This window comes from Ascidiella aspersa, chromosome 9 (genome assembly GCF_963924565.1).
Source record: "Ascidiella aspersa chromosome 9, kaAscAspe10.2, whole genome shotgun sequence".
NCBI classification, from domain to species: domain Eukaryota; kingdom Metazoa; phylum Chordata; class Ascidiacea; order Phlebobranchia; family Ascidiidae; genus Ascidiella; species Ascidiella aspersa.
Genome location: NC_139455.1, coordinates 12,300,964 through 12,327,406, shown reverse-complemented (window position 1 = coordinate 12,327,406; position 26,443 = coordinate 12,300,964). Strand labels below are relative to the sequence as shown.

The window sequence follows — 26,443 nt, the reverse complement described above, 5'->3', positions numbered from 1 at the left end:
AGGCACGTAATAGTGTTTTTCATATTGTTTGAAACGACAGATTTAAAGCCTGTTTTAACAGTGATTGCTCGGACCAAGCTATGGTAAAAAATTACCTAGTGAAAGTTTGCAAAAGTATTGCAAACCATAGGCGTTAAACCATTTTTAGTCTTTAAGAGAATGATAATATTTGATTTTCAAACACGTAAGCTGGTCAAAATTTAATAAAATAGCCATATGCATTATCTAAGTAAATTCTATTTATCAAATATATGTTTCGATCATTCCCCAAATTCTACGCCATATTTGAACCCCTTTCGCATCAAAGGCATATTTTAAGTGGGGAAGTTTTCGGCCCATATCTGTTTTTGCTTGCAGAAACAAGTTAAGGAAAATGAAAAACAAAATATATAATATAAAGTACACAATACAAAATATTAAAAAAAAATTAAAAAAAAAAAAAATTAAAATAAAGTAAAAATTGAAAATAAACACTAAGCCCTGAAAATATATCCCCTGACAAAATATACAACAACCGCACCCCCGTCTAGTTATGTCTGCTTTAGGAAATCCATCTAATGTGGACTAGGCGATGTAATTTGTTTTCGCGTTTTTGAGATTAGCACCTTACCCCCTTTTAATTGGTATTCTAGAGCAAAATACTCTAAGCAACTAACTTCAGTTTTACGATTTGAAATTCGAACTGCGTTTTAAGACGATAATTTTCTGCATTATAGGCTATTCAAAAGTGTTTTGCATTGTTGTTTATTGTGCCTTTTAAGTACCATTTCAGACTTGCATCGTGTCGTACGATCAGCTACCACTGGAATTGTCCGTTTGCCGCCAAGACAAGGAATTCATGAACATTTTTCGCTCTATTGAACACCACGATTTCCAATACGTGCTGGATCGATATTGCACAAATGTCAAACATTCTGCGTTTGCTGGTCGACTCGTGATCGGATCCTGGGAAGATTTTAAAGAAGCGCGGCCCAACGAACTGCTCGAGACCTTTTTCGTTTTCAAGGGAGGAAGGAAATAATGTAGAGAAACGACGCATGTCTGTTTGTGCTTGTAATTATAGCGTGTTCGCCTGGTAAAGTGTTAAATATTTCACCTAGATACTCATTTCCTTTCGTGGCCGTTCTGGCAAATCTAGCCAACATTCGACTCAGCTAATCTCCATCGCAGTCGATCTTGTGCTATATAGTGTCACGCTGCTGTTGGATTAAACACTACAGTCAACTGATGCATGCCTTACTTGCGAGACCCGTTTTTACTGCGCTCTTTTATTGAAAGCGAGCTATGCTAAATTATGTGAATGTACAATAAATCTATAAGCGACCTGACAGTATGCACTTTGAAATGCTATGACAGTTTGTTTAGATTCGATTTAGTGGAGTTCAGATAGCACGGTGGTCATGTCTAACCTGTTGAAATATACACACATTTGTTAATGCAAATGAGTGCATTGTCCAAGACCTCAAAGTCTAAAAGTCGGACTTTTTGATCCTTTGAATGCACTGATTGTCGTAGACCTTTTTGCTTAGAACTGCACTGATTTCTGACGGATGGGTGCAATCAAAACCTCTTTTACTTTCCGAGATCCAACTGGAAGTTTCCACGCTACTTACAATTCCAATATTACAAAGTACCAAATGTTGATAAAAGTCACGTGGTGCAGTTTTAGTACCAAAGCAGTCCTTACTTTCAACATAGAAATCTTGTTTTAAAATATTCGGAAAGAGCGGGTATTAAAGTTTATTTCATCACATTTTCAGGGAAAACCGATTTATATAGTGTATGTTACAGACGTTAATGTATGGTGCAATGATTTGTTTGAATTAGTGTTCAAAGTTAGAGTGCTGTTCAAAGTAGCCCCTCATGACGGTACCTAATAAAATACGTAAATTAAATATATCTTAATTTAGGCCTACCATATGTCCTCTTTTAGGAGGATTTGTCCTCTTTTCTCAAGAAAACTAAATGGTCCTCCAAGGACGCTCAAAAATGTCTAAATGCCCTCTTTTTTCGCATTTCGAGTTAGTTGCTTATAGTTTTAACAATACTTTTAGGCGAGACATTGTATTTATTTTCCAAAAAATACTGTATTGCCATGAAGCATGCTGAATTGCTGGTTGAAAACACCTTCTTGATTGTTATTATAAACATTGCGCCAGAAAATGGCAACAGAACCTCACATCTAAAAAGGCCCATTAATAAAGCAAAGGTATGTACAGAAGCTTGTCTAGTTAGTCTATAACAGCGGTTATTAACCTGGGGGCGCGAGCTCTAATTAAGTTACCGTATATTTATTTATTTTTGCAATGATTCTCCTGCAACGCTGTACAAACTCTGTTTTTGACAACTTTAACATTGAAACTGCAAAAAATACTTTCGCGCTTGGCGCGAGTCTTGTGTTTTTTACTTTTACTAACTTTTTTATCACAAAGTCTCTTTGACTGACATTGTATGTTTTATATCATCTTAGGGAGGGGCTTCCAACCATTTTTGCTGCTCGTACTCCTTAGTCAGGGCAGAGCATTCTTCGTAACTCCAAAAATTTCTGGTGGAATTTTTCAGATATATATTGCTAAGTTACATTTCTTCTATATCTCAATTAAACGTCAATTATTTGTTTGCAACATCTGAGTGAGATATTTGTTGCTGTTTCATTGATAAAATCCGCTGGAACGATGGTTCGATTTTACTCAAGGAAAATTAAGACGTCATTTGAGACGTTTTTCATGTCTATACTTGTTTCGTAAACTGTTCGTTCAATGACTTCTGGTGAGGGACAGTCGATTTCTGTGCCTCAAATATTGTCTTTTACACTTTAGTTCTAGAGGTGGATAGTAGACCGTTTGGAAGACATTAAATGTATCCTTTATTTGTACATTTTCTTTCCAAATTTGTGCTTGATGGTTGTTGACTGCTAGCAGCAAGTAAATTTATATTCAGTTCTAAATTACCCCCCGCGTACCCCTTAATGTCCAATCTCGTACCCCCATAACTTTTTCTGTGGAAAGATATTATTGTAGAACCTGTGGCAACTTATTGCTAAAAGATTGTATTTTCATTTGACGAAGTTTTTTTTTCATTCATTCGAAAGATGATAAACCAGCCATTAGATAATATGTCAAAATTGTATCAACACGCTCCGGTCTCCTGTGTTTCGCTCGTTACTTTTCGCAAGCTATGGCTCTTTGTGTCCCGCAGTTTTTGCCACGCACCCAAATCATATCCAAATATCAATCTTACAGATCTCCTTTTTTTCATTAATGAACAACCCTTCCTACGTCTGGCTTGTTACCGTTGTTTACGGACGCGTGACCTAGCACCGAACTGTGCGCTGTAAGTGTTTCGCATTTATTCTATTTTATACGTCTTATAGACTAGCGGATTGAATCCCCGCCTTACCTTACCGTGTATTTCTGAGACTTGTGAATATACTCAACGAGCAATATGGACAGGTATTTTAGCGGCCTGCTTCTTTAGGGTTAGAAAGACTTCTAATTGACTTACGTAGCCGTTGACTTTTGTCTTCAGGGCCAGCGTCTTCTCGTAATTACAGCCCTGCATTCGCTATAAGTGTCCTCTAATTTTAGACCGTTAAAATGGGACTTGTTAGCAGGACAATTAGAGGTAAATGCCGAGTTCACGTGAAAAGTGTGTGTTACGTCACGTACGCAACATGCACTTTCCGTTCATGTGGTTCTATCAATCAAATTAATATCTAGCCTCCTCACTTGCGTCGAGGCGGCTGTCGCTGAAGCTAAATTTGGCAAGCAATTCCCTTGGGATTGCAACTATGTAACGAACTCTTGTGAATGTCAGACTGACTCAGACTGAAAGTCTCAAATACGACTGGCCTAACCAGCGACGGCGCTTGGTGATTTGTGTGGGTTTATTTTGGACATCTTAAGTTATCAGGTATACCAAAAATACAAACAACAATCCTCTTTCCTCCAAGAACTCAATTAGAATGGCACCGGACCTTAAGTTGCGGGAGTGCAGGTCTGCCATGGGAAAAAAATGACCGCAATCTTTACAATTCAACAATCGAAAACAAACTAAGGAGCTTTCAGATAAAGTTTAACTTGGGCGCAATTGTTAGGCTACAAATGACTCCCTTTATTCTTTTGGTAAACCGAATGTAACCAATGTACTTTTTCCGAAAAGGCCACGGAACCCTGTACCACTTGTTTTATTTGTGTCCTGCGGCGTGTCTATTCTGAAAAACGTGAGTGCGTGGATAAGTCCTAAACTGCAAATGTCGTGTATTTTTTCCCGCGAGCAATTACTCTTGGAGTGCACAAAAACGAACCGTGCAAAACATTTGTGAATTGTGTCCTTTTTTGCGCGCGATATGTGATTTATCAATGTAAATATGCCGAAGCTGTCCCTACTATGTTACGCTTTTTCATGATGTTAGCTTATGTGCGAACTTTATAGCGATATTCGGCTTTAAATAGAGGAAGTATGACGATAGGCTACATAAAAGTAAATGATTGTTAGCTGCTCGAGTTTTACTATTTTGATTTCTCTTTCTTATTCGTTTTTCACCATTTATTTATTAATAAAAAAAAATGTTTAGTTATCGGTTTTAAGTTTTCAATTATCAATTGTCAGTTAATGTTTGTCATTCGGAATATGTTAGAATACTCGGAAATGCAATATTGTAGCGACACGTCATCACATTGTTATTTATAACAGAAAATTCTTTGTTTTATCGCTGATCACCGTTTAATGTTTCATCATGAAAAATACTGTAAAAAAAACATTGCAGCAAAAGTTGGCAACGAAAGCTGAAAAAATCGTTAGGATTTTTGTCATTTTTATAAAGTCTAAAACTAATTAATATACATACCGGTACGTTTTTTCGAAACCTTTCCTGCCTAAATATCAAAATAATAAATTATTTCATTATGGGACATAGTTTATAACCATTGTTTGCATGAAATTCTAGTGCACTTTAAGGTGAGCACGCTTAAAATTAAAACACGAGATATTTTAGCCCATTTTTCGATACATTGTAAGTACTAGAAGTTAGAATTTGTGTAAAAAAATGCAATATGGATGTTGTGAACGTGCTATGTAACTCATATGGCCACAGCACACTAGTTGTTTTGAACCTCACGAGAGATTGATACTATAATTAGAGATTTTTTTATCATACCAATCATGGAGTAGTAGGCTATATTGAAACGAAAGCGAATGTGTTTTAAATATAAAAATACAATTAATTATTTTTGACTTTTTATCAGGTTTTTACGTACAGTTCGTGTTTAAACAAAATTTCAATCTGACAACACTGCTACGGACCGGTAACCAACTCCTCGCGGACCGGCGTTTGCCGACCACTGTTTTAGAGCGCCGTGGTGTAAACAAAACTTATATTTTCGCAGCCTCGTGAAATGCACATTGTTTTTATTTGTGTGAAGCAGCCCTATGTTGCAATCGCAATTTTTGACGTAGAAATTGTATTTCCACGACAAGAGATATGTATAGAAAAAGGTTTTTAGGTAACGCCCTTTGTCACGTGATTTTTGGTAAATGTTGTAAGAATTGACTACGTAAATCCTTCCTCTTTCAACAGAAATTTTCTAAATGTGTGCACAATCAATAAAGAATGCCCAATACGCAGACAACAAATTCGGGTGGTTATTTTTTGAGCTAAGGCTTTATACGAAGCAGAAGATGAACAATTCAATTTGAATGCATTATCTACCTTGTAGTTGTGAGGTTGATACACCGAGGCACAAAAGACAATTTATGATTCTCATAATTAACCTACCTCTACAATACCATGGTGTTTTGTGTACAACACCCGATTCGTTTGGCAATAATTATAGAAACTAAAAATAATGCATTTAATATACCTTATCAATTGGAATCGAGTGGTGTGTGTTTTATCAAATTGCGAAAATAACTAATTCACGGCGGTTCATGTCCATTTTCGAATAGGCTGATTTGCTAGTTAAGCTTCTTATTCGAATCAGCTAATAAAGGACATAAAACATAACAGTGTGTTTGCTAGATAGCTAAAGCAAATACAATGAATGTGTACAACTTTCTTCTTAGAGGCACAACAAAGTGTTTCCGATATTTTATCACACTAAAATGCCCCAATACAAAAAATAAATATCATTTGCAGGGTTTGTGGAGAAAGCTTAAAGTTAAATAAAGCTTTTTTTTATTGTAAGACAGAAAAGGGTGAAAGTGTACAATTAACCCAAAAAAATATTATACACCAATGGACACGCAGTTGTAACAAGTTTACAAATCAATATACATTATTCATAAGAAAACTATTAAATGGACAATATTATTAGTTTGAACAAAACATGATATAATGCGTTAAAGAAATATAGTTTTGTAATTTTTTTTAGAAAACAGATGACAGGGAACAATCGTTTGATTTAATTTATTTTATATATTTCAAATTTCACAAACTAAAACCAATGTTTTTGATCAACCCAAAATTTAAATAAGTATAAATTGCCGAAAAAACAAATACCACCACCATCTATTTGATACCAAGCATAAAACTAACGAGGCTGTTGAATTACTCTATTCACTTGCTTGTTGGGGACTGGCTTGTGGACTGTTGGTTGAGGTTTATCATGAGACAAGCGAATAGACTCTGGAGTAAAATCTTTGTCACCATGTGTTATAGCTCCTGCAACTATAACCTCCTTGGCTTGCCTAAAAAAAGTAAAGTTTACATAGATAATGTGAAAAGTATGAATTACAAGGTGGCAGGGTAAAAAACCACAGGTCTTCCATTCATAAGATGTTTGGGGGCTATGTGCATTATTTTATCCTCTTTGAACATGATTTCACAAATAATATGCCAGCAAAATGACAGTTCAACAGTTAAAAACAGTATGATATTTGATGGAAATATTTTTTGATTACATTTTATCCAAGGATTTTAAATGTGATTGATTTAAAAACAACTAAGGTTTTGTGGGTGTGACTGTCAGGCAAATAAGTAAACAAATAACAATGGTGGCTAAACTACTGCCTTTGACACACCTTTTATTAGGAGAAAGTACTAAAAATTACACAAGAGTATCAGCATTTTTTACAAATGTTAGTTAGAGATCTTTTTATTTTTTATGTAAGACAACATTATGTAAGACAACAAATCAATCCATTAAAGCAGGGGTTCCCAAACTGTGGTACGCGAAGGTCTAACTATCCCTGTTCTTTCGTACCATTACGATTTTCAAAATACAGGTCATGTTGATTGTCAATAGGGGGGCGCAAAGCAATTCTTAGGTGAGCGCAAGTTCTATCGTGGTATGAGATCGTAAAAAGGTTGGGAACCCCTGCATTAAAGGAAGAAGAATTTTTAGAATTTTTTTTTTTTTAGAAATTTTTTAAATACTACTTAGTAGGCTAATCATAAATACTACTTAAAGGCTAATCATAGAAATTTCTCTAATTTAATATGTGAAGGATGGGTTGTTTTTATGGAGTAAAGCTAGCCACACAAACAAATATGGATGATGTACAAAAACCAAATGATTGAAGGGAAACTATCGTATGCATAACTTCATATTGAAAAATGTACAGTTCTTTATGAAGTGCTTTTGATTGTTTTTGAATGCAGAAATATTTTAAACTATACTCAACTACTCATGATTAATAACAGTTAAAGATTTATTTGTCAACATAACACATAACACCCAATATTCAAAATGAAACAAACATTTTTACTTACAGTTTGACAGGTTCAGATTCCCAAGGAGATTCAGCTTCTTCTTTGGTCACCTTATCTTCATGTACCCGTGCTCCCTTTATCCTCATTCCTCCAGCCTTAACTAAACATTTATTTGAATTTTTCACGCTGAAAAAGCTAGTTTGGCACAAATGTGTGTATACATGACCAATTTGACATGCTGAGTTTTACAAAAAACAGGCCAAATTAATAAAAGGTACTTTTTACAACAGGTCTAATTATCTCTGTTTGCTAACTCGCCGTTTTTAAAAAAAAATTACTTGGTACAAAATCCCTGCTTTGGATTTGCAAATCATGGCTGAATTTGCTAAATTAATTTGGTAGTGGATCAGCACTGATACCATCCTAGTGACAGATGAGTACCGATACTACCACTCGGGATCGGGTATCAGCTCTGATGAAATATTATCGCACATTCCTACAATTTGAGAAAACAGCCTTAACCAAATGTTAGTTGTTAATAGCTTTCTCCTCCTATACACATTCAAATAACAGTATTTGTTAATGTCTTGCAGCAAGTCGTAAAAATGTGTAGCATGATTAAAACTTTTTTTAAGCATGTTACATAAACGTTAGCCAGTGGCAAACCTAGTGGTGTGCAACCATGTGCTTTAAAGCTTGCAGCAGGCCTATTACCATTTCGTCAATTTTGATTTTATATTTGCTTGTTTGTGTTGCACTAACCCTTATCAATAGGGCGATTGTTTCTTTGACTGAAAGTCAAAATTTACACAAAATTGTCAAAATCGATTAAAATGAACATAAATGGTTTACAAAATTAAAAAAAACTTTAGTTAGATTTTTGAAATTGGCATTCAGCTATCGTTTTATCATAAAAAAAATAGTTTTGAATTATATTCAACGAAATTGTTAACTACATTATATCTTCATTAGAGCAATATACTGTATACAAGAGCCGGTGGAAACAACCACCTAGACCTAGTTTATCGTATGAGGTTCAGCTCGAAGTGTTTTTTTAACTTTTATACCTTGTATTTCAACTGTTTACACAAAATATTTCTAAAATACATAGCGTATTTTTTCTTTGGTATATTTATACTTGCTTTTTTTGAAATGACAAAAATATCAACTACACATTCCCAAGAGAATTGCATAAACACAAAAAAATAACTGAATTGTGTTTCACCGTTGGTCAGTAATACATCAAAAATGAGTGGTTGACGACTTTAAGGCACTGATGCAGTGCCTCAAACAACAATATGTTGTTTAAATCAATTTATTTCTGATAGGTCAAAACTTAGTCAAAAAAATATATTTTTAGGTCAAAATTTCAATTATTGAGGTCGAAATTTTTAATTTTTTAGATCAAAAAATAATCGCCCTACTTATCATGTTGCAGCCACAAAATAAAGCCACAATCGCTTCAAGCAACAATTTTTGGTGAAAAATCATAACAGTTTCAGTAAAACAAATTTGTTCACCACCATCAAAATTTATTTTGTCCCTGGAGGTTACTTGTACGGCTTTGGTTTACCTGGTTTAGGGTTTGGTAAATATGTGCCAAGAGGGCACATCCTTTTTGGGTGATTTTCTAAAATATTTATCTAAATATCGGAGTATATGTATAAACCAAATTTTTTTAAATGTTTTAGCCAATGCTTTAAACTGCCACAAGCCAGGGCATTTTGAGGGTTGACGGGTCATAAAATCCTTCTAAAATATTTATTATTTACTCTGGATAAACTATAAACATGTTTATTCTGACTTTTTATTGGGTCACTTATTTTGTTAAGACTTAATATCTGTTTGTTATATTGCTATAATGAACAGACTGGCTTTTCATAAATTTTGTAGCATTAATCTTAAGCATTTAGGGCACACTTCCTAAGAATCTAATTCAGGGATTCTTAACCTTTTTTGTATGTTTTACCCGTTTAACAAAGATGAATATCAGATTTGCCCCCAATATATAAAATGGTTCTATTTTTTTTTAAACGAGTAGCAAATTATATCAGTTATGATGTAACAATTAAGTTGCTAAGAGATAAGGGTGTTGCCAATTAACTAAAATAGCTATCATCGCGAAAAATAATGTTACAGACACAAGATGATAAAGAATTAATAGGCACTATAGGCTAACTTCGAATGAGCAGTTAATCTGAACTAAGAAAGTAGGCCACCAATACCTACGGCTTGCACACTTTTTCTGTCCTGTCAGCTGATGTGGATATTTTGATTGATAGCTCATTTACCCCCAAATACGAGAAAATTTACCCCAGGTTAAGAAAGGCTGATCTAATTGATTAATGACTTAAATTAGATAAGGAAGCCAAATAATGTTAAACTCTTGTTCACAACTGGAATTTAAAATAATTAGTGCAAACATAAATCTACTGTATGAGCCCTGGGCCTACTGAAATCAATTAATTATTTTGTATTTTCTAGAAAATTGCTTACAATTTATTAGTCAATAGTAAAGTACAAAAAGCTTTTTTTCATTAATGAGGATTGCTCAGGGATTAGTAAATAGAAGCTATTTAAAACATCTAAACTTCCCTTTCATTTAAATGTACCCAAACATTTCCCTTTTTTATTTTCCCCTTTTTTATTTAAATTTTCCAGTGGAATGTGTGTGGAAATATATTAAAGATTTAATTAAGATCTATTCAGTATCTATATTAGTAACAAAAATCAAGAAGTGCAATAAATCAAATTCAAAAGATAAACATTAACATAACATAAATGCAAATTTGGAAGACACATGGCTTTTTTTTTTAAATAAATCTTCCAAGTTGCAAAATCTGTTTTGGATGTACCTGTGAAAGAAAGGAATTTTTAATAAGTCTATTGTATTCTGTTTAATGTGAACAAATAAAATTTGTAATGCAGTTGTTGGTAAAGTAACTGGCAGAATTCTGTAGAATGTAATTACCTAAACATGCTTAACTTTTAAAATGTATTTTGTTTCTATCATTATTCTGAATTTGCATTAATGTGTATTAATGCTTTCTTCCTTTTAACTAAACTTTTTTAATTTGATGTATAATGCTCTTCTTAATTATATCTTTATAAACGTGAATCTAAATTTCCACAGATGGCATTCAGCTGTAAAAGTTTAATGTTCGAAGGTAAAGGCAATGTCTGAGTCAGGATGGCAGAATCTTGTCAGCTTTTTATTGACAAGCTTCATTTTTTAGTCGGGCCCCTAAAGTTAAGTGCTGTGTTTACGTACGTACGCAACATATATTTAACTTGCATGTGATTCTATCATTCAAATTAATATCTCGCCTGTTCAGCTGCATCAAGGCGGCTGTCGCTAAACTTAATCTGGCGAACAATTCCTTAGGGATTGCCAGAAATGTCGGCTCTTGTGAATGCCAGACTGACTCAGACGCAAACTAAAAGTCTCGAATATAGCTGGCCTAACCAGCAGCAGTGCTTGGTGATTTGAGTGGGTTTATTTGTACATGTTAAGTTATCGGTTGTAAGTTTTCAATTATCACTTGTCAGTTGATGTTTGTCATTCGTAATATGTTAGAATAATCAGAAATCTAAGACCATGGTGTTTTGTGTACAACAATTGATTCATATGGCAATAACATAGATAAAACTGTTGCTCTGAGTGCTTTATCAAAACATATTCCTTATTAAAATATTAAATCATACTTACTTTGCATTAACTTTTTGACAGGTGCTGTTTTATAAGGGGCGAATTTACTACAACACACAGGATGAAAAAGGTTGAGAACTACTGTCCTAAATGCTATTTTTTGTCTGTTTTAATTCCGAAGAGACATTTTTCAAGCTAAATCAGTTTTACTGCATGTGCCTCTGTGTTAAGCAAATCTAATCAGCCCAAAGGTGCTATGGATACTACGACATGTTGCTCTATGAGACTTTAAACCTTGGCAAACAATTTCTATCAAATTGAGCTATAAATGTCATTATTTTGAGCAATAAGCAAATCTCTGTTATGTGCTTTATGTTTCACATATTATTTGAAATTAAAAATTTCTGTCAATTTAAACCAAATATAAATGCTATTTTTTTTTCGAGCTTCGCTCATTTAAGCTAGTTTTTAGCTGCATAGAGTTTGCCTAAAAACAGCTTATCTATGTAACAGTGCAAGAGTAAGAAAAGCAGACATGTGCACCCACTCTGTTATGTGCCTATGTTTCACATATTATTTGAAATTAAAAATTTCTGGCAATTTAAACCAAATATAAATGCTATTTTTTTTCGAGCTTCGCTCATTTAAGCTAGTTTTTAGCTGCATAGAGTTTTCCTAAAAACAGCTTATCTATGTAACAGTGCAAGAGTAAGAAAAGCAGACATGTGCACCCGCAGTTATACTTTAGCACCTCCATTTTGTATTTGTTAATGTCACAAAAAGTTTTGCGCCTTTAGGTCTGTTTTTAATAATATTACCATTTTTTGTTATAGGGATGGAAACTGATTTAAAAATGTCAAAGTTGATGTATTTCAAATAGCTAATATTTGCCAAAGACATTTTCTACTTACAATTGACAGCAACCTAAAGATTGGGAACCACTGATTTATACAATCAAATCATTAACCAAAATAAAATAAAAAAATCGAAGTTGATTTAATTGGTGTAATATAGGGGGGTGCTTAGCGTGACTGTTTGAAAGGGGGTGTCACCAAGGGTGTATCCAGAAATAAAAAAGGGGGGTTTGAATTTTCAACTTGGGGAATTCCACTATTTTTTGTATCACGTTAAATAATAATGACGTGATAAAAAAGCGACGGTTATGACATCATAAAATACTGATCTGTGTTTACTTTAGGCGAAAAACTAAACCACCAAGAGGCCTTGAAATATATCCAATTGATTTTGGTAGAATCATGTTTAGAAAGTTCCATGTAGGGACTAATAGCGCTAAATTACAAGCAGGTCTTTGGCCACCTGCAATACTGAATGAAAATTGTTTTTCCTGTTATTATGCCATGGTCAAGTCAGCTAAAGTAAAAGATGCGGTTGATAGAAAAATGGGTCAATTGCATACTTAACACGTGGTCTTAGGATATGCCTATAGAAACAATTAAAGATGCAGTCAAACTTAAAAGTAAATTGCGAAAAAAGAGGTGTCTTTTTAGGAAAGTTTTAGTACAGGTAAGGTTGTTATTAATAACAGGTTAAAGTGAAAATTATATTTTTGCCATTAGACAAGGTCAACTTACTTTTAAGTCAGAAAGGATTTACATTTAACGATCTCTTTTAAGTCAGAAAGGATTTACATTTAACGATCTCTCAAAAAAAAACATTCAACTAGAAAGTAAGATCTTAAATTTAAAACTATAGTCAAGCGGGGTAAAAAAAAAATTTAAGATAACTTGTCTGCCTAACTTTTGTTTTTCGCAACAGAAGTGTAATTTTTCATTCTTATTGAGCTGATGGGTCTACCTTTCCAAGCACATAAAGCATTTTTAATTTTATTGTAAAATAAAAAAAATATTTTGCAAAATCTGTTGTATTTTTTACCCTAATGAAAAATAATTGCTCAAGTCTACCTTTGTGATCTGCACTTGTTAAGTTCTGGGCCACTTGTTATTTACTAAAAATAAATTTTCTACTTTTTCTACTTTGGTAAATTTATAGAAGTTTAACATCTCAAGGTAATTACTTTCCTACTGTTAAGGCAAATTTTGATCAATTAACCTGAAGAGAATAATCCTAGAAGTTTCAATTTAATTTATTTTGCCTGTTTGAGCATAATATTACCTTCATGTGGTATTGATTTGGATTGCGATACACTTTGTTGAAAATATTGGGTATCGGTATCAGAATAAGATTTCAAGTCCTTATTCGTAACCGATTAATTTCTTCAAATGTGTCACTTTCTTCTGGCAATAAAACTAAATAGTTTTTTTTTTACCCAAAGTACATGTCTGTTAGTTGTCTACCTTAGTGTTTTTAGCTCATGGTCTACAAACAAGCCTCATTATGTAGCTTTGGTAATGGTACATATTTGCTAGGCATATTTAGTGTACTTTTTAAACCTAAAAATTACATTGGGGTAATAAAAAACACTGTTTTTTTCACCCCGTTCCCATAGAACCGGTCGGGCTAAAAAACAACAACAAAATGTCTAAAAACTAAAACAGCTAGGAAAGTAAGGTATTTTTGTTTAATAGATCAATGTTATGACACAACACAGAATAAAGGCCATTGTCACAATCTTGGTTGTTTACGAATTACACAAATGTTTCTAAAGGTCTTGCAAACCTTTTTAAGATACGAATTTAACAACTGTTGTTTAAACCAGCATAACTTTATTTCTAAAGAGAAAAAAGTTAAGATGGTTGAGGGCTTATTGGTTAGGCCAAGGATGTATTTTTTACCTGAAAAAGAAATTAAAAAAAAATTATATATACATGTGTGGTGACATTGTTTTTGTTTACCCCAACTTTAGCTAAAAATTTTTTTACCTCAAGTGACTATATGTCTGCTGCAACAGAAGACAATAATACATTGTGGAATCTTTGTTGTATATGTTAGGTGAGAACAATTATATAGCGATAAAGCAATTTGATTAAAAATTGTAGTTTACTTCTATAGGCATTGTTGTAATTTAGAAAGGAAAGTCATACCTGAGATGTGAATTATAAGATAATATAGTTTAAACTGGTTTTATTCATATGAAAATTTATGAGATTAACTACAGTGCCCTTTTCTTAACACAGACTTGGAGCAGAGAATCGTTGCTACAGTCGATAGCGGAGTATGAGCACCTTGCAAAATCTATTGCAAGTCTTAACACTGAAGTCGAGTCGAAACAAAAGATTAAACACTTAAATAATGGTTCTTCCAAGTAACTTACTCAACACCCTAATTAAATGTAACGCAAAGTATCGCCCGTCCTGCTACCGTAAGTTTAGTAAAGAAAAGTTTGAGCGAATGCAACAAAAACAGAAAAAATGTGACTAGTAGCGATTTGGCGACATGGGAACCTTCTCCAAAGAAAACAAGAATAAATTTTAAGAATATCATCACAAATTTAAAATATGTCACAATGGAAAACTATGTAAAAGAAAGAAAGATCGTCTGCATGCCGCATGTTCTCAAGTGACCAACTTATCAAACACAAAAAATGATTTTTCAAAAAACTAGAGCGCAAATTGGCGAAAAATGGCAACAATTTGCAATAATCGTACACTTATATCTTTGCTAGGTACAACATCTTTGCCATTTTCTGCAGATCTCCGTTCATAAGAAGTGGTATATCACAATAAATTTTATAATGAATTCAAAAAAGAGTATGAAAGGATTTTGTCTCATACAACTAAGAATGAATCAGATAAGAACTTCTATCGTTTTTTAGCACTAAAAATGATTTGTAAGTATATTCAGAAAGAAAAAAAACGCAGCAACTCCATTTAACCTTATCGATTTGGAATCTCGGTACCAATTGTATTCTTTAAAGGTTTGGTATAGAGCAGAATTTGCATTCTTCCAGGTTTTACCAATTGTTAAAAAGCGAAATTCCAGAGTTACAGGATTTTATTTCAAATGCCAACATTCGTTTTGTTACTTTAAAATCCTCCACCCATAGTCCTTGTCCGAGTGATTCAGCCAATTCCAAGATAATTCAACAGTTAATACAATTATCTCAGTTCTTAAGAAGGGCTATTTCTTCCATAAAGTACCATTTTGAGGGATGACTTTCTTACAATTGTCAAGAAGACTCAGTACCTTCAGAGCTTAAAATATTTTTATACCACTTACTCATAGGTCATAAAGTACCTGTTCAAGATTCCCCTACTTCGAATGGTCATTTTTCGCAAGCTGTGAACACAATTGCTCAACTGATTTTATTTAACTTCCATACATAAGTTTTTATTTTAATATTGACATATTGAATATAACAACAACGTAAACTTGAAAATATATATGATTTTATTCACACGCGTAGTCGAATTTATACAGAAGCACCTAAACGAATCCGTCACCCATACGCTCAGGAAACCCTTCACCGATCTACATTGGATTGGCCACGTATCCCAAAACCGGGTCCAAGCAATTAATTAAGATATACAACCACCTTGGTCTTTCGCCATGTTATTAGAGAATTGTACAGCTTGCCAATCAATACGGTAACACAGTTGTAGATAACTTTTTCGTAGATAAAGCACCAACCAACTCTATTTATCGTAAAAACGTATTTACAACATGTGCTGTTGATAATATCGACCACAACCCTACCTCTACTACAGCGTGCTACTCGTTTCATAGAACTGCCATAACTATTACGCAACATCCAGATGTTGAAAATGATGGTATATGCCTTCAAGATACTTCTTCAGTCCTTGGTTCACCAAATGCTGTGAAAAACTTCCCGAATGGTACATTACTATTCCTCCCTTAGAAATATCTTTAAAACGTGTAGGTAAAGTTCTTTCAGATATGACCAAAACTAGTTTTATATGCCATTCTATGTGCAGTGGGGATGCACACGAATTGGATTGGTTAAAACCAGGGCGGGGGAGCCGGAGCTGGAGCTGGAGCCCGGAGCTAAGCATTTTCTCTGGAGCCAGAGCCGGAGCCATTATTATTTTTGAGGAGCCGGAGGCGGAGCCATTTTTATTATTTTTGTGGAGCTGAAGCCGGAGCCCTTTTTATTATTTTTGTGGAGCTGGAGCCATTTTTCAATTTGTGGTGCTCAAGCTAAGAAATTTTTGAAACATGCCATTGGATAAGTGAATGGTGGCACCGGAGCTGGAGCCAGAGTCATTGGGTGTGTGTATGATGGCTCCGGAGCTGGAGCCGGAGCCAAAGAATATGAGTTTTACTACTCCGGAGCTGGAGCCGGAGCCAAAGGATTGAGTTTTACGACTCCGGAGCTGGAGCTGGAACCGGAGCTAATGCTATTTTACGGTGGCTCCCCAGGAAACACAATTTTGCCTTATATTTATGTTCTCTGAAGGCAGTTGTTCCTTGGTTGTTCGCTCTAAACCAGTGGTTCTCAACCGCCGGTCCTCATCAACTTTCCTGCCGGTCCGCCAAAAATATTACAATTTAATCTCAATTTCAAAACGCGAGACGTTCAACGCTTGTCCATCAAACTTAGAACTTCGCCAGTTCCATAATTTGCACAATTGTGGCGTAACATAGAGTTAATGGTCTACTTTGGACTTTATGGTATACGCCACAAAGCTGCAAGTGCTGTGCCCATAACTATTTAAATGTTGGTTCAAATCGCTTTTGAGATCAGTTGTATGTAAAAAAAAATCCAATAAAATCATGTATATCAAGTATGATATAAAAAGACAGCAACAAAATGCTCATTAAATTGATGTTTTCATTCTTTGCTTTAAAGTTGCATACTATTGTCGTAATAACATTTTGGGTTGATTTTGATTTTTAAGGTCCGCCTATCCGCAATTTTTGTTTAGAAAATTTACCGTAAGTTAAAAAGGTTGGACAACCACCGCTCTTAAACCATGTGAACTATAACAAATGGATATCTGTTCATATAAAAGACCTTGAAGAACTTCGAATGCGGCTTTCCGACATTTTTCAATCATTTAAACAGGGTAAATTTACGGCGCAAAAGACTACAAACCGCTTTTCATGTATGGCGCTTGACAAAATCCATGAGCATGAAAATGTCCATATTAAAGGAGTTGCTGGTGCAACATTACTTTTGAACAAACTTTAAAAAGGTTTGGCATTACATCTCGTGTAAAATTGGTATTACATCTCGTGATCGACGAGGTTACCATCATGACAAAGGTAGTTTGGTCCGAGTAAAATTTGAATGCAAAGTAAAATCATTGGTGTCATCAATTAGAGAAAAGGGTAACCCCTTTTCAGAAAATTCAAAACAACTAATAAACTTGTATACAAGATTTGTAGCACCAGATAGCGTTTCTAATTGCTTGCAATCTATAAAGCAGTGGTTCCCAAACTGTGGTACGCGTACCACCGGTGGTACGCAAGAGTCTTTCAGGTGGTACGCGACTAACTTCAGCATACGTATAAATTTGAGAAAACTTCCAACTTTTAAATTTTTCAGCCTGGGTAATTTGTTACCTCGTTTTAGTTACCTTTGGTTTCGCATGTTTATGACGTAACACTTATCTTGTTCAACATAATAAAACGCTAATTGTTAGCTGGTTTAATATGTATATAATAATAATGAACTGATAACAGCAGTGTAGTACTGTCGTTTGTATATTGATATTTCCATCATATTGAACTACTGTAATTTCTTCCAAAATAGAGGAATAGTGAGAGAACTAAATTTTGTTAACAGTCAGGCTTACATAAAGTACGAGTTTGTAGCTATTGATAACAATGGAGAAGCCCTTTCGCAATGTGTAGTTTGTGTGAAATATCTTATCGTGCTTGATCCGAGTGATCAAACTAGTAAATTTGTCAAAACATCTGCCCTTACTCGGTTGTTTAACAAGAAATTCAGTTTTAATTCCACCTGTTTTCTCTATTACACAGAGGTGCACTGGCTCTAACATCCATCGCATTAAAACTATTTACTATGTTTCGTAAAATTTATGGCTTTTATGTCTTCCTGGAATGGCATTTGTTAAACTTTAATACAGCTACATGCTCATTTTCTTATCTATATGCTAAAATAGTTATAGTTTGAGATATTCTAGTCGGATGTAGGCCTAACTTAGGTGGTACATGAACACTGTACAAAATCTCAAAATGGTACGTGAGAAAAAAGTTTGGGAATCACTGTCTGTCTCCGAGAATGGAGCCAAGCAATATTTAGATTTTTTCCGTAACGTTTTAATTGAACAAAAGACGTCCTTTTGGGGAAAATTACATCCCCTCGTCCGGCAAACGTTTCGCGAGTACCGCAATCTTTTCTGGAAACACATCCAAAAAAATTAGCAGATTGTGAAAGAATAGATGTTGTATTTAATCACTATTTAACTACTAACATTTAGTGTTTTGCCAGGTTTAAACGTGTTGAGTCCGTTAGTTCTTACGGTGTGATCAACATAAAAAGAAAATGCCCCTACCCTGAAGAACTGGCGTGGCCTCTTAGCAGTTTACGAAAACAAGGAAAATCTCTTTAATTTCCTTCAAACATCAAGCCAAGGTATGGACGGAAAACAATTATTTCCACTTTGGAGAACAGGTTTCAATTTTAAGTGGACCAAGTAACATATCTAATTTAGAACTCCTTGAACCTTCAAACCATGAAGAAGCTGACACAAGGATTTTTCTGCATTGCGCACATTGTGTAAAATCTGGTTTTAGGAATATGCTTATTCAAACAGTGGATACCGATGTTGTTGTTCTGGCTGCTTTTTATGTAAAAAAACTTCAAATCTAAGAGCTGTGGATAGAATTTGGTGTTGGAAAAGAAAAACAGTATATTCCCGTCCACTTGTTTGCCGACACTATGGGTGAAAAATTCAATGGCCTACCTTTTTCCATGCATTTACACACAGGGTGTGACACTGTGTCCACTTTTCTAGGGCATGGAATAAAACAAGCGTGGAATTGCTGGCTTTCTTTCAACGAAATAGACAATGTTTTTCAATCATTATCCCAATCAACCATAAAAATTAAAGAAGGACAAATTAGAGTGATCGAAAAGTTTGTCGATCATGTTTATTCCAAAAGTAGCCACGTAACTGGAGGTGATGAATTAATAAAAGAAATGCTGTTAACAAAGGGGTCGTCCGTAGATAGACTATCACCAACAGCAGCAGCTTTACTTAACCACGTCAAAAGGGACACTTATAAAGCTGGTTTCGTTTAGGGGCAGTCCTTAACTCCTCTGCAAATTTTACCAGACGCTACAAAATGGGGTTGCTGTTAGAAAAGCAATCAGTTGGTTCCATTTTGGACTGAATTGCCTCCAGCACATAAAACAAAACAGATGTATATTTGTGGCTGTTTCAAGGGCTGCTCAATGAATTGCTCGTGTAGAAAGGCAAAATTAAGTTGTTCACCTTTGTGCAAATGTAAAAAGTCTTGTTTAACCTGAAGACCAGTGTAATAATTTCACATTTTTTATTAACTAAAATGTTGTTGTTTAGATAGATTATATATTGTTTTTAGCGCAATTTTCTGTTTTACTATTTTTCTAATATATTTACTGACTTTAACATAAATGTATTGTTCTTTATTCACCAATATGCATATAGCGTTACAATTGTATTTTGCCCGGCATGCTGTTGATTTATCGCTAATGGATATCTTATTTGCACAGTTTTTTCATCTTTTGATTATTAAATTATACAAAATTAAGAAACCTTTGATGTATCATAAATAGTTGCTTTAGATACAGCTTACATGCAACTACAAGGCAAATGCACTTGGGCGATTTTTAAATATTATAGTCTGCATTTAATGAACGTATATATTTTTGTCTATGTTTAAATAAACCATAAAACAACACCTTTAACGTCTGCTGTGAAGTAATTTTGAAAATATGTGCAATTTTGACAACAGATGACATCACTATGACGTCATAATTCGACTAGAGATAAAAAAATCTACAAAACAAAAAGGCAAAATAAAATCTATAAAAGTGATACGAATGAGGGGATACATTGATTAGGAAGACGAAATTCCCACACAGCGATGACGTCATCAAAACATAAAATAGCCATAACGTCATCAAAACGTAAAATAGCCATAACAAAATTATACGTCATAAAATTAAAAAACATATATTTTTAAAATATTTTTTTATTCTCGTTTGTTTGAAACCAATTACAGCTAGTTAAGATAAAACGCCAAAATAAACATCTGTACCAAAAATCTCAAGCTTCTACCTATCGTTTGCATGCCAGAAGGTTTTTTGGACACATAGCTCCCCCACTATTAAGATGCGTGACCCAATTACATTAAAAACATTGCCGCTTCGGACAGTAAGTTAAACCCTGACAAAACAACCAAAAAAACATATTCGGACATATAAAAAAAAGGGGGCGGTCCAGACACCCAACTACCCTGGATACGTCACTAGGTGTCACATGATCAGCAACCCAAATGACCTAGGGGGTATAAGAATGTGGTATGAACATTCAAAGCCAGTATGGGCGGAGCCCAAAAATGTTAAGAATCGTGTATTCTAGACGCGGAAAACGGTGATTATTAGGAGCTTAAACCTTGTTGACATATTTAGTTTTAGCTTGTTGACGCATTCAAGTCACATGATTTCAATACTCTATAAGGCCCACAGTCACAATTACGATGTGCGTAACCTCACTGAATATTGGTCGAAAGTTTTCCGTAAGTAACCCTGTAGCGCATTTTGTTCAAGACAACCACGTTTGATGAGGGAATGTTACATTTGCAACTTAACGCAGTTAACCAAATTGCGGACTTCGCAGTCTGACACATTAGTCACAAACCTAAAAACGCTTGATTGACACTTAATTATTAGGCGAATGTTATCACGAAGCGAATTAATAAGTCGCCCGAAAAAACATTGACACTGCACTACCAGGCTACATTTAAAGCAAGCAATTTTGCGTATGTAACCATGGCGGTAAAACTTAAAATTATATAGGTTCCAATTAGAAAATTAACTACTCCGTGGATGATAATATACAGCAGTTCATATCAAAAAAATTGAGAAGGATAAATTTTGTTTAAAATACACATTGCTGTAGCTTACACGTCTGTTTTTGTTGCGTCATTAGGAAGTCTGCTAGTTTTACAAATAAAAATATATTTTCTTTATCAGGCCTGTTTGAGATTACTAGTCGGTGACAGGCGAACTGCTAAATGAAACTCTGATAAGAGCGGTGATTAGGCAATAAGCACCAATGCGTTTTCCATGTCATGTGCAATGTTTCCGCAACAATACCGGTTTAAGTTTTGTAATCATTGTTTAGTACGTACCCTTCCAAAGATAATTGCTGCAGTTACTCCAAACTTGATTTCGAAAATCTTTTGCTATCCAGTATCGTAAATCGTACTTGTTGTGCTTTCGTTGTAGTTAAAAAGTTGTTTACGCAAAAATTGTTGTATTCATTGTCTATGATGTAATTATATATTCTTATCTTCATTTAGAATTGGCGATTTTGTTGACATCATTCTAATGAAACTTGGCTTGAGAAACTTGCATACCTGGCAGTCATTTTTAACCTTCTTTGAACTTGTCACAACCAATTTAACTTGTCACTTCAGGGAAGAGAAGCAAACATTTTACTTACTTAAAACAAAATAACAGCATTCATAAAGAAACTCAACATATGGAAAACAAGGATAAATGATAATGTTGTGGATATGTTCCTGTTCTGTGTGACCACTGGCGTATTAAGTCCATGTTGGTGTAACAACAGCATTTTTTTAAGGTGGTTAACTGTGACATTCAAAGTGCTCTTTTTTATGTAATGATTGTTACCACATATCCTAAAACCATGTGTTTAGTGTGTAATTGACACAACCGATTTTCTCTCAAATGCAGCTTTATTTAGCTGACTTGGCACACTGCTCGGCGCAGATGTTGCGTTAATTGTGGCATAATAACATCCGGGAAAACCGATCTTCCTTTAGTATGGCAGGTGACGAGACAGGCTTGTAATTAAGCATGGTCCTGTACATGGAACTTAGGAAACTGCGTTGCTGATAGTCTAAACATGATTCTACCAAAATTAATCACACATATTTTACCGGCTTGGTTTAGTTTTTCGCCTGAAGTTAACAACTGCACACTAAGCGATTTCGTCGCACGTGTTCGTTTGCGTCATTAAAGTTCGCTTTTTCATTACAAATTACTATTTTATGATATCATTACAAATCACTATTTTATGACGTCATACCCATCACTAGTTTATGACGCCATTATTCATTAACGGAAAATAGGGGAATTCCCTAAGTTGAAGATTCTGGACCTTGCCCTTTTTGATTTCTGGATAAGCCCCTGTGTGTGAATACATTACGTTTAGTAAAAATTAGTAAAGAGTTGATTTTCTCTGATGTTACACAACATTAGACATCGCTATCATCACATTTTAAGAAATAGTTTTTAAACAAGACATGAGAATTTCGACTGGATTTTAAAGCCTTTTGTTGTTAGAACGACTGATCTGTCAGGACGCGAAGTTAAGAATTTGCCGAATTATCTTTTAATAGAACTTTATTGCTTAGTTTTAATCAAGTAGCTATTGTATCTTTCTGGTTGAGTGTTGTAGAGCAGTGGTCTGTCTCCAACCAGTGGGTAGGGACCCCAAGTGGGGGGGGGGGAATTTTTGTGGGGACACCGTAACTCACCATATTTCTGCTGTTTTAGTATTTTAGAATGATGTCACACCAATTAACGTGACTGAGTACATAGCTAAGACAAGGTTTTCTTTCTTCTACATAAAATAGGTGTATTTAGATCTTAAGAGCTGCTAGGTTACAAAGATTTAACACACAAATACTTACTTTTGAACTTCGATGCAATTAATTGACCTGACTCTGTCCAATTTTGTGATTTAACTACTCTTTCCGTTTTCAACCACATGGCTTTGTTTAACGAAATTAAGCGCAATGAGCATATTAAAAATGAAACATCTTAAATCGCTTGAAAGTAGAGCATGAGGGTTATGCTCATAAATGCAAAGTGGAGTCAAGTTTAAAAAAAAATTGGTGGATACCATGCAGGTGCAACGATCACGCTAAATGCAATTCAGCGTTGAAACAAATCAAAATTTTTGAGTTCATTTGTGTGTTAAATTTATATTCATAATTTAAATAAAACCATTTTGGTGCACACATATGTACAGCGGTATGCGGTATCCAGCCTTCCTTTTTCGTAAGTGACATTATTTTTTTTTTGTTTATTTTGTCAGGGTTTAACTCACTGTCCGAAGGGAAAACACTTTTACTGTGATTGGGTCACGCGTTGCTAATGCGAATCAAGAATTAAACGCCAAATGCCGTTTTTAGTTTCTTGTTTGGTCAAACATAAACGCAGGATATTTATTCTCCTCCGCCTTTCGGTATTCATTTAGGTTGGATGATTAGCCAGGGTGTATTCGACAAACGGCAATGCTAAGTCAAGCGCTCTTCCTTTATTTCTCGCTAAAAACGTTGAGCTAGTTGCACAAAATGTTCCTCCCTGTTTGCTGTCTGCGCAAAATCCGATGCAATGGTATTTTTTTAACTGAAGCAGATTATCTTAAGACTAAAAAAATGGTCTAACTATGACTGTGGTGCAGGTTTTGAAAGTCGCCATTTATATGAAATGATTATCCCCAAAATAATTTTTTTAAGCATATTCAAGGTCACATGTTTAGTATGCAATTGACACAACTTATTTTCCCTAAAACATAGCTTGAATGTTAGCTGATTTGCCGAACAGTCCAGAGATGCTGCACTAATCATGGCATAGTTACACCTGGGAAAAACAATTTTGTTTAGTATTCCAGGTAGTGAAAGACACACTTTTAATTTAGCACCTAGTTCCGTACATGGAACTTTGTAACATTAAGATTCTACTAAAATGTCACACATATTTAACGGTTTTGGTTTAGTTTTTTGCCTGAAATTAACGATTGCACACTAAGTGGTTCGCAGCTGGCGCCTGGGAGGAGTGTTAACGACGCACATGTTTGCTTTGCGTCTAAAGCAGGTGTTTTTACCTTTTTTTCAGTGGCGCGCCATGTAGGCCTTTTTTAAATTTGATTTCACTTAGACAACTTAAAATTAGAAAACTTTTTTTTCGATCTTGTGAAGCGTGAGACTTTAATTGGTTAAATTGTCGCAAAACTGCAAATTCAGGAGGCTTTTCGCATTGGGCACACCACAAATTTCTCGTGCTCGACACATTGATTTTTATCAAGCTGATATTGACAAACGTGTTGTGAAGGCATTTACTCTATAGTTGTAAGACTGTGATACTGAGCGCATATAAAAATGTCAAGCGCAAATTGCGTTATCCTGTTTTAAAAAATGTGATGACACACAATACAACGTCGATATTGCCAAAACATTACAGATTCACTCAAAACGTTTGAGTCCCCCTGTTGCTAGACAGTTATCATATATAAAGTATGGATAAAAAATAGTTCGAACGGGAATGGTTTTATCATTTATACATAAGTTAGCAAATTTGTCATTAAATAAGGACCGTTATACCTCATGATATGAAAACATAGAATAGCATTCAAGAGACTGGGCTAAAACGTAGTTAACAAACGTCACAAATTTTTTTTGGAGTTTTAATGTCAAAATTGGCAAAAACAGTGTTTGTACACCCCTGTAAGAGTGGTGTACAACCCAAACAAAACCATTATATTCATTTGCAAAAATTTAAATATTAGCTTAGAGCCCCCTGGTTAAGAACCGCTGGTCTAAAGGCTCCCTTTCGCTGGGCGTTAATTGGGTCTAAACTATCTGATTATTTTATTTCCTAATTATGATGTCATTTAAATCACTATTTTATGACTTCCCTAAGTTTAAAATCCGGGCTCCCCACCTTTTTGGATTTCTTGATACACCCCTGTTGCACATGTAGCCATAGTTCTCTGGAAATGTGTGTAATTTATATTCGTTTGTGTTTGCTGTGGTTTATTTAAAATATTTGTATTCCTATCCAAAAACAAAATGGGGTTGTAATGTAAATTCTGATTCCATTTTATTGAAATTGGGGACGCTTAATAAAAGGTTGGAGACCACTGTTGTAGATGAATACCCATTGCTATCGCAAAAGGCAACTAAAATTCTATTGTCTTTTGCCACGACATACATGTGTGAGACAGCATTTTCAACTCTTACCAACATGAAGATCAAATACAGGTCCAGAATTTCTGTGGACTCTGACTTACGGGTTGCTTTCACAAATAACTCAAAAAAAAATTGATGATTTATGTAGAAAAGAATCGCATCCTTCTCATTAATGTTGTCAGTTTTTGTAAATCAATAAAATTCGGTTTTATTTTTTTGCTTTGTATTGCAGTTCGCGAAAAAGCAGATTCGCAAATAGTGGTCCAGGATTCAAAAATTTTTTGGAAACCCTGGCTTAAATTAAATCAAGAATCACAGTGAACTTTTTAGTATTGTAAAATATTTTCATGCTTTTCTATATTTTTTTCTCATGCGCGACTAATTATTTTGAATTTTTTAGTATACCTGAAAAAAAACATATTTCATGTTGATATAATGTTTAAAATCTTTAAGAATAAACTTGACTATTCAATATCTCAAAGTAGTGTTTAGAACAAATATACTTTACCCACCTGCAGGTGGATGACCACCTTTAAGTTCTTCATTTTCTTTGGAAGACATCATGAAACCACTTTTTTTTAGATTAAGGTTATAGGAAGATTTTCGGCGCTGGTCTAGAATTCTACCACAGTTATTAAATCAACGCACAATATTTGGGTTAGGTTGCGAGTTAGCGTTTGGGTGTAGGTGGGTCAAGTAATATTATATTAATTATTTAATACTAATAACATCCTAACCCAAACGCTTACCCGCAGCCTAACCCAAATATTGTGTGTTGTGGACTTGTGGTAGGATTCTGGAGTTTAGGCCAGCGCCAGATTGGAAACTTTGGATTCTGCGCGGGGACAACGATTTTGCAGCTTGAAATTGTGCGGCTGTAATACGATTATAATAACGTTATTTGTAAAATTCGCACTGCTGAAAATGGAGTACTATACTGAAAACTGTTAGCGCGACAAAAGTATGCGCGTTTGATCGATTTTTTCGGGGCTGACTGCATTTTTTACATTGCTTTTACATGAAATGACCAGGCCGCAGGAAACAGGATTAGTTCCAACCTGGGACAAGCGCCAGATTTGTTGCCT

General features: G+C 34.6%; 1 protein-coding gene across 1 annotated transcript; it reads right to left on the bottom strand.

Annotated features, from left to right (window-relative positions):
- Positions 1–6,391: 6,391 nt before the first annotated feature.
- On the bottom strand, positions 6,392–25,980 carry LOC146133028 (death-associated protein 1 homolog). Its single transcript, XM_083397313.1, has 3 exons — positions 25,871–25,980; positions 7,712–7,811; positions 6,392–6,687 (listed from the first exon to the last, which is right to left on the bottom strand). Exons 1-3 carry the CDS (start codon positions 25,920–25,922, stop codon positions 6,531–6,533), a joined length of 309 nt encoding a protein of 102 aa, XP_083253439.1. The 5' UTR covers positions 25,923–25,980; the 3' UTR covers positions 6,392–6,530.
- Between the last annotated feature and the right edge of the window lie 463 nt (positions 25,981–26,443).

Bases quoted from the DNA above. Each gene is read 5' to 3' on its own strand.
- LOC146133028 (XM_083397313.1), bottom strand. From the start codon at position 25,922: ATGATGTCTTCCAAAGAAAATGAAGAACTTAAAGGTGGTCATCCACCT. The intron at 7,812-25,870 runs GTGGGTAAAGTA...ATAAATGTTTAG, and splicing joins AGGTGGTCATCCACCTGCAG to TTAAGGCTGGAGGAATGAGG. The intron at 6,688-7,711 runs GTAAGTAAAAAT...TACTTTTTTTAG, and splicing joins GAATCTGAACCTGTCAAACT to GCAAGCCAAGGAGGTTATAG.